Here is a 9,842-nt window from a genome sequence, read left to right as displayed (position 1 = left end):
GTCTTGAAAAGATATAATATCTACCTGATCGTTTCCAGTCCATCTAACAAAACACATTCAGATTCGAACTATAAAACGATCCACTATTTTTCGGATTAAAAATCTTACGAACTGTTTACACAAACATATTTTAAGTCAGCACTTTGTTAGAACGCGAAAGATTATGACCAGCTAGTCGAAATCAGATTTTACTTGTGTTATGTGTCATTTTTTACTAATAAAACGTTCATTTTAAGAAGTTCATTTAAAAATTAAGATGTTTGTTGGTATATTACTATATTGCATGACATGTAAATCATCACATCTTCTTTATTTTTGATTCTTGATGTCATAAAGGTGATTTTACTTCGTGAAAATGCTTGGTTGGCGAGTGCACTAGGTGGCACATTTCTAGCTTCCTCGTTAAGTGTCATAACTAGGGCAAGTTTTTGCAACTTTTGCAACTTTTTTTTACAGCTTCCGGCAGCTTCCTAAATACTCAGAATTTATGCAGTATGATGTTATAAGCTGTTTGTAGGAATTTTATGTTGCAACTTTTTGCAACTTTTTTCTATTTTTCGTGCAACTTTTGACTGCAACTTTTATCAAGTATTGCGCAAAATGTAAAGGAGTGATTTAAAAAACATGCTATAAAACTATTTTTAGTATGGTTCTATTCTCTTTGATTTGCATAACAAAGAGCTATGTGATGGATTAGCTGCATCTCAATGTCATCTATGACGCAACAGTTGGCTTGCAAGCTTGAAGTTCAACAACCCCAGCCAAGCATAAAGTTTTATATGAAAGTGCATTCGTTATTTTGCAAGTTAGAAGCGATAACCTTGATATCTGTTAAGATTTAACAAAAATGTCGTTCAACTGGTGTTAATGTTAAACAAAAATACTAGTTGTTTCTATCCATAACTTGTATTTTCGCTGACGTTTCGTCCACCAGAACGGTAGGACTTCTTCAGAGTTATGGATAGAAACAACTAGTATTTTTGTTTAACATTAACACCAGTTGAACGACATTTTTGTTAAATATGCAACCTGGTGGACGAAAACGCCTGTACAGCATTATCTGTTAAGATGACAGTCTAAGGCAGGGATTGTCCAACCTGCGGCCCGCTAGTAATGTTAACTCCAAGAAGTATGCATAAATGCAACTTGTGCATCAATGCAACTTTTTACTGCAACTTTTGTTGAAATTAAGTGCAACTTTCTCACGTTTTTAGTGCAACAAAAACTTGCCCTAGTCATAACTGATGTAAGATGTGGAACAGTTTGTAGAGGGGGTGACAGTGCGGAAAACATCTAAATGTGCGGCCACACAGAAAGTTTCCGACAAAGCGTGGGTCTTGAGAAAATGATACCCCCAGTGAAAAAGTAAGGAGTAAAAAGATGGCATTAGATACATAAAATGCAGGCTTCAAATAGTATTGCTCACTACAAGGTATTTATGAACACCTCAAATAAATGGTAAAACTATATGTACAAATTTAAAACCACATATTGTTTCGAAACCATCTAACGCAGGGGTGGGCAAACTTTTCAGTGCAAGGGCCGCATTCAAAAGTTTATAATCTTACCGGTCCGCATAGTATTTCACCAACGACCGCCAATTGCTTGCTTGTTGTTTTGTTTTAAAACAACTGATGCAAAGAATAAGGTTTGTATCATATATATACCATTTAAAGTCGCCTAAAATGCTCTGATTAACAATTTCTAACTTGTGCATAAATTTAGCTCAACGGAGCTAACTGTTTATGACGTCATAAACTGTATTGTGACGATTGCAGTGCCTGTTTTTTCGCATTGTTTGCACGTAATAAGCGGATAAAAAGCCTGGCACATATGGTTACTAGACTGCTAATCTTTTTTCCAGTCCCACGAAATCTGTTTTAGCAGTTTAAAAATCAAAATATTTGGCAAAATAGATTGCGGCCGCAGGTTGTGCACCCCTGCGCAAAATTATTACATAGTATATTTTCAGCTTTATGCAAATACGTTTGTTCATGACTGTACAAACGTTGGTTAAAACACTACAATTGTAATTGTTTCAAACAAAACAAGCGTTTGTTGCAACAAAGGCTGAACCACGTTTTTTTGTTAATAAAGTCCGAGTGCCAACATTAAACAAAAAGTACTGCAACGACCTAAACATGATCCAAAGTGACCAAAGTTTGGGCGTCAACAGTGCAAAGTGGGCTGTTTTTGAAAACGTGAATCGCTTTTACTTTTATCGAACGAAGAAATTGTGTCAAGTGACGATTTGCATAATAACGTGGCAGAAAAAACAGGCTAAAGCACGTGAAAAGTATCTGTGTTTAGTTCCAAAGTATCGAACGGGTACAGATACTGAATATGGCATTGGTATCGGCAAGTCGCACCCCCGGTATTTTTAAAACTCTGCGCCTGTGCTCATAGTACTATTCAGCGTTACTGGGAAACATTTGGCGGGCCGCATAAACTCCTTTGGCGGGCCGCATGCGGCCCGCGGGCCGTAGTTTGCCCACCCCTGATCTAACGTAACCGACCTTTATCAAACTTAACCCTGCATTTACTGCAGCATTAAGCGCCGTTTTGCTGTATCTCGTTCCACAATATCAAAACCTGTTTTTGGAGAATTTCTTCTGACCTTGGCTTTCTAACTAAATCGTTTAGTTTTGGAAGTTCCGCAGCATATAATTTTGAAGATGTAAGGCAGGGGTGCCCAACCCTTGTTTGATTCTAGATCGACTTTTGAGGCAGTCCAACGCTCGGGATCTACTATTCCAATACAAATTAGCATGCAAGACTGCTTATTACCAAAGGATGTGCTTATTACCAAAGGATAACTTGCATTTTTCCGATCCCCGTTTTACGTTTTTATCGTTTTTTTTGTATGATTTTTTGAAATGCATTGAACGCCATTTGTGAACTTGATCCAATGCTAGTCTTTGGAACAGAATTGAGAAAAAGTTTAGGTCAAAATTATGTATTGATAAGGCCAAAACAGCAGTTTATTAGGGGAAAAACAAGTATCAGCACAATTAAAGTAACAAATACAACTGCAACTATTACTTTTGTGACGTAACAAAGCGCGCAATGAGTTTTTGCGGTGTGACCTTTACAATATATTCTTATAATTAATTTTTACAATAAAGTCAGCTTTGTACAGCAACATTCCCGAAAAACGCGTTACAAAACAACTATTTTAACATCTACCTTGTCCATTGGGGGATTGAAATTATTTCGCTTTCAACCCAATCGCAAACAGGAAATTCGAATTTTAGTCCTTGATATTTGACTGTCACTCGATCGACCATCCAATTATGACTGAAACTTATTCCACTTAAACCTGATTAAAAATCAAAACAATTGCGAAAAGTACTTACTTTCTTAAAAACTGTGCATTCTCTAGTTTCTGAAAAGAAATGATAATAAAACGAGCGAAATTTCCAACAGTTTGTCCTTAACTTTTTACCGTGTATCGTTCACTGGCTCCGAGTTCAAAATTATTTTCAAAAAAGTAATCTAACATTTTCCAATAGGTCGAACTATTGTTTTTACTAATGATCTTGGCTCCCACCGTTGAATTGGTTCCGGTTAGTTCATTTGTCCACAAAAATGCTGTCGACTTATAGTCAAATTTCGTCTGGGAAGAAATCTTGTTTTCATTAAAAATGGTTACATGTCCTTCAACTGATGATGTACGGTAGGCCTATATAAACAAAAGTAGTTCCAGTTTGATAAAAGTATTTGTTTTTTGGCATTTATAACGAAAAGCTGAACCAAATACGTTCAGATACCAAATACTGTTGAATTATATCAATGGTTCTCAACTGGTGGTCCATGGAGCACTATAGTGGTCCATGATAAATTTTTGGGTGGTCCACATGTCGTTCACTAAATTTCTTGATCAACAGGAGATGATTGCATATTATTAAAATGTAAGCTGTTAATAATTGTATCTGACTTCTTGAAAATCGGTTTTAAAGAATTATGTTTCAAGCCCAAATGGTTGTTTCGCATAGGTACTTCAATCTTGCTCGAAACAGAAATGGTCTACGACATCATTTTTACTTGGCCGGGGGCCGGGGGCCGGGGGCCACGGGCCGGGGGTCCATGGCCCGAAACGAGTTGAGAACCACTAAATTATATAGTTAGTTTCATCTCACGAGCCATGCTTGTATATTACGTCACAAGTAACAAAATAAGGCAATTGTTTGCGCACAATTAACACTTGTAGTCTTGTCTGTGACGTAATAAATCGGATTAGGACCAATCCTGAACATTCTAAACCTATAAAACTAGGTAACATCCAGTGTACATACCGTGACAGAAAAACTTTCGTAAGGAGTGAATTAACTTTTTGAATGTTAATTTTTGAAACGCGGGCCGCAGTTTGGTGATCCCTGGTATAGCGCTATACACGTGAATGATGTTTAAACAAAAAACGTCCATTACTAATAAACGTCCCATTGCAAATGTCAAGGGGCATTTTTTGTGAAAAACCAAGCTATCCAGGGCGAAGGCGCAACTCAACGATGACGAAACCGACCGAGAAAACGATTTTGTTCGTACGTACACCATTTATTGGGAAAATAACATAATAACGCAAGATGTTTCGCGACCCCAAAATTATATTTCCCGACACCAATTTGGGTCGCTACCCTCAGTTTGAGAAGCCCTGGGCTAGAGCACAATATAGGCTATTTAGCCTATAGGGCCCTAGGCCTACCCAAAAAATAGTAAAAACTCATGTTTTTGAGTAATTGTTTTTGTGATCTTTAATCTTACGTTCGTAGACTTTCAAGTACTTAAAAGCTCAAATAGCCTACAACGTCGTTCATCAGAAATTAAGCGTCTAAATAAATTTTATGTAAAACTGACGGCTTCGTGAATCGTGAAATATAAAATAGATCCGACACTATTTACAACGTGTAAATGTGTGGAACCGCTGATTTATTGATATGAAATTATTGCATTAGATTTATAGAACAAATTTGTCCCTTTTTCAGGAATTGACATTTTGTTTTTATGTAGCTATATTGATGATTTCATTATTTTAAGCAGCCTTACTACACCTACCTACGATAACGAATAGCTCAGTTAGGCTATGACATTACTAAATCAAAGGCATGGAACGTGATGTTTGCGATTAAAAGGAAGTTTCGTTTAGGGTGTTTCGCGAATATATGTGGATTAATAGCTTTTATGGACAACCAAATATCCGTCCCCCCTGTAACATAATGATACAGGTCATGCTTTTGTTGATATCAAGAGCCTAATAAATGATGCCTTTGTTGATAAGGTAAACCTTTTTGGTCGCGCCAAAGACTACTAAGTAGTATACTTTGCAATGTGCTGGAAATGACGTCACAAACAAAATCAACCATTGCACAAAAACAGAAATTTTGTAATGAAATTATTATTACACAACAGTTCAAACCCGTGGAGAACTTAAAAACGTTACACAACGAAGAAAAGAAAATGCCCGCGACCCAAAATAAATTTTAGGCGACCCTACTTTGGGTTGCGACCAATAGTTTGGAAGCACTGTTGTAAAGCAAGTGTCATAATAGTCGGTGACTCGGTGACGTAAACAATCGCCACGATTTGTTTCAAATTGCGAATTGTTATTGCAGCCTATACTTTTGTGGGTCGCAGAAGGAAGCATTTTCGAATAGGCGCGTTTCAGACCGAAATTTAGGGAAGAGTACTATTGGGGAGGCCAAAAGGTAGTGATTCCAAGTTGGAAAGCGTCTTCGCCCCCCGAGCACAATCACAGCATAAAGTTTTTACGGTGTCAAATAGCCTAATCTAAGCTCCAAAATTATTATTTTTTGATCACAGCCAAAATGTGTAGGGTTGCTAGGTTGGTGTTGAGTTATTGAGTTGCTGGGTTGTAGAATGTAGGCTGAAGCACAACATATAAATAAACGTTACTGATCAGTCTTCACTCGTTAGTCGGACTTTCCTTGTGGTTATTTTAACTATCACTTGACCTTGACAAATTAATTGTCCTATTATAAACTAAAGGCCAGGATATAGCCAGTTTGTCCACCTTAATTTTGAATAAATTGCTGTATCATATTGAACATGGATTATTGAAGCAATATAGTAATAATTAAATTTCTCAATTGCAAAGCTTTAAATAACATTGAAGGGCTGAACTGGTTCAAAATAAACTATGTACCGGTCGTTTTTAAAATGTGCAGCGAGGTGTAACGAAATATTACGCACCAGTCACCACCGCTAAAGCGTTTGTTTGCAGTTTGCAGTTTTCCCGGTTTCGCAAAACGGTCTGAAGAGGTGACAGAAAAAGAAACTGTCATCGGTCAGCATTCAAGTCTTTCAGGCAATAGCAAAACTTGATTTTAAATTACGAGGGAACAGGAATTAAGGACCACAAGTTTCAAGTGGACAGTGATTAGTCTTACTCGTCTTGTAGCGAGTTTATAATGTAATGCATTCGAAAAAAATTACTATACCATTTACAATAGTGTGTTCTATTGGGTCTGTTTAAAACTAAGCAAAATCAAAAGCGACAAATTTATACTTGAGGTTTAGAAATGGGAATTTTGTGGTTTGTTTTATTTGTGAAAAAGGGGTCTGGTATACTTTCATGACCCAACGTCATAACTACGTCCTGCCTGTACATACACCAATGACTTTTACATATGATCAACTACGTCATAGTACGGATACGTCACGCACATAATGACGTCACTGTGACGTCACACATTTTCCCTTTCGCCCGACGAAAATTTCACACTTTACGAAATACACATCGCAGAAAGTTGAAAATTGGTGTGTGACGTCATCAAGGCTTTGGATGACGTCACACACCAATTTCAGCTTTCTGCGATGTGTATTTCGTAAAGTGTGAAATTTTCGTCGTGCGATCAGGAAAATGTGTGACGTCACAGTGACGTCATTATGTGCGTGACGTATCCGTACTATGACGTAGTTGATCATATGTAAAAGTCATTGGTGTATGTACAGGCAGGACGTAGTTATGACGTTGGGTCATGAAAGTATACCAGACCCTGAAAAAGGAGTTTAAGAAAACCATTACTTGCTGCAATTTAAGAACATGTTAAGGCTCATTATGAATATATAATATGTGTAAGTGAATTTCCTGATGTCTAATATGCTAGCCTAGAATCAGTTTGAAGTGTATGGCAGCTGCACGCATGATTTTAATGAAAAAAATACTTTGCACCTGCCTTAACCTCTATCACTTGCTTTGCGCCTGCTGAAACTGGTCTTGCATGCAGGCTTAAGGGCCGTGCATGGGCTTGTGGGACTATTTTTTGAGATAGTTGTACACAGAAGATCTGTATTGTGTGACTTTACGCTGACTTGTAGTTGGTTAAACAGGGTGACACTAAAACGCTGAATGGGCGGGACGTCGCGGAAACCGCTAAATATCGGGTAAATTGCTGACGGTTAGTGCTATTAGGGTTGGGTTGAGGTTTTATAATAGTATATGAATCAAAAAATGTCCCTGCCTAAAACTTATTGGGCTGTTTCCTGGCATTCAGAAAAAATGCTTGGGCGGGAAGTTTCCCTCGGCTGCTGAATGTTTCCCTCGGTCGCGGAATGTATCCGGGGGAATTAGTTTTAATGATTTTCTAGTATAAAACTGTATCCCAACCTTAATAGCACTAACCGTCAGCAATTTAACCCGATATTCAGCGGTTTTCATGACGCCCCGCCCATTCAGCGTTTAGTGTCACCCGTTAAACATACATATATGCTGGTAGTGTTTTGACTTGTGATCCCTAAATTTTATCAATAGCAAGGTTTAAATAGACATTATTGTGAATAGTTTTATGTTGTGACCAAACTGCTTTGAAAAGAAAAATGGCAGATAGTTCTGTGCGTAAGCGAAAAGTGGAGCAGCCCAGTGATAAAGAGGTAAAAATTAACTGCTAGGCCTTTTCTAAGGTTGGCAAATATATTACAAAATAAAAAATTTAGTGATAAATATTTATGATTCTTTATCCTTGGGAGAACTTTTGAGATTTATGTGTTTATTTTTTGAAGGATTTAGATATTCTCACCGACTCAAGTCAAACACAAAATGAGCCAGCTCCTGCTACTACGAAAGATGAAACTCCAGAATTTATGAAGGAGGCTTTGAAGGTACATAAGTGAAACTTTTGGCAAAATTAAACTTTCAGCGTGGTACTGTGCTCAGATGTGCAACCTGTTTTTGCATTGTTACAATTTCTTACATCATTCTAGGACTTGCCGCCTAAATGGAAAAACTGGTGGGTCAGGGGCCTCTTCACCATTGTCATGTTTGGTTTTTTTGCCATTCTTATTTACATAGGACCAATTGGATTCATGTTTAGTGTAAGTTAAAGTTAAATAAACCTTATGCTGAAATAAACAAAAAAATGTTTTTGTTTTCCAAATAGGTTATTTTGTGTCAAGTTAAATGCTTCCATGAAATTATCACTATTGGACATCAGGTGTGTTTTAATATAAAGTGTATTTACATTTCTTACATGGTTTAAAAAATACAATATCAACAGGTATACAAATCCTATGACCTGCCTTGGTTTCGAACATTGAGTTGGTACTTTTTGATTTGTTCCAATTACTTTTTCTATGGGGAAACACTTGCTGTACATTTTTCCACACTAATACAAAGCGAGGTATGGTTGGTCTTATTTTCTATTGTAAAAATTTTGATACTGTGTATGATTGTTGAACATTTTTGACAATTGCAGGTGTATCTAACATTTCTTGCCAAATATCACAGAATGATTTCCTACATGGGGTATTTGGTTGGGTTTATGCTCTTTGTGTTAAGTTTGGTCAAGAAGCGATATCGCCTTCAGTTTTTCATGGTAAGATTACTGACATAATGATATATTATATGTGTTAAGCAGCCTTTTGCATGAAGTTATTTTGTCAAACAATATTTGGGTTTTGTTTACATTTAACAAAACATTGTTATGGGTCCCCTTCCCTGAAGGGGACACATATTGTTTTTGTCCGTATTTTTTTTTTCTTTTTTTCTTTTTTCTTTTTTCTGTCTAACGCTGGTTTGTAACGCTCGTTTGGTCAAGAAAGAGTGCTTCAAATTTATTCAAATTTGGACATATGTTAGATATTAATCCAAACTTGGTCCACGTGAAGTTTGACCCCAAATTACCCAGCGGTTCACCCACAGGCCCCCGAAACGTAAAATTTTTAACGCTGGTCTGTAACGCTCGTTTAGTGAAGAAAGCGTACTTCAAATTTATTGAAATTTGGACATATGTTAGATATTAATTCAAACTTGGTCAACCAGAAGTTTGACCCCAAATTACCCAGCGGTTCACCCACAGGCCCCCGAAACGTAAAATTTTTAACGCTGGTTTGTAACGGTCGTTTAGTAAAGAAAGAGTGCTTCAAATTTATTCAAATTTGGACATATGTTAGATATTAATCTGAACTTGATCCACCTGAAGTTTGACCCCGAATGACCCAGCGACACACCCACAGACCCCCGAAACGTAAATGTGTCTAACGCTCGTTTGGTCAAGAAAGACACTGTAGGCAGAAGTCCCAAGAGAGTACGTTTACGAATAATAGGGCAGAGCGGGAGGGCTCAGCTTGACGTCGGACAGACGTTTTACGAGACGTCGTTTCGGTGATTAGAAATCAGCTGTTTTGCACAGCAATGCATGTCGTTTTATTAAGTTATCACTCACATTTTCAGTTTTGGCAAAGGTTTCACACATATGACGCGATTTAAACCTAATAAGCGTGCTTCAGTTTCGTATAATGTCAAGCAAAACTTTGTTAAACAAACTAAATATGAAAAAATAAACTTGACTTTTTTGCAAGATAAAAGTTTTTTAAATGCTCGTTGTTAG

General features: G+C 37.2%; 1 protein-coding gene across 1 annotated transcript; it reads left to right on the top strand.

Moving 5' to 3' along the window:
* The first annotated feature begins 7,740 nt into the window (after positions 1-7,740).
* On the top strand, positions 7,741-8,861 carry LOC145208858 (phosphatidate cytidylyltransferase 2-like). The gene is made up of 6 exons (XM_080079108.1): positions 7,741-7,887; positions 8,017-8,115; positions 8,218-8,328; positions 8,394-8,447; positions 8,511-8,633; positions 8,709-8,861. The coding sequence occupies exons 1-6, from the start codon at positions 7,834-7,836 to the stop codon at positions 8,844-8,846; spliced, it is 579 nt and encodes a 192-aa protein (XP_079935234.1). The 5' UTR covers positions 7,741-7,833; the 3' UTR covers positions 8,847-8,861.
* Positions 8,862-9,842: the final 981 nt, after the last annotated feature.

Source organism: Phallusia mammillata, unplaced genomic scaffold, assembly GCF_965637545.1.
Source record: "Phallusia mammillata unplaced genomic scaffold, kaPhaMamm4.hap1.1 HAP1_SCAFFOLD_383, whole genome shotgun sequence".
NCBI classification, from domain to species: Eukaryota; Metazoa; Chordata; class Ascidiacea; order Phlebobranchia; family Ascidiidae; genus Phallusia; species Phallusia mammillata.
Note: the sequence above shows the minus strand (reverse complement) of the source record. Positions and strands in the feature narration are given on the sequence as shown.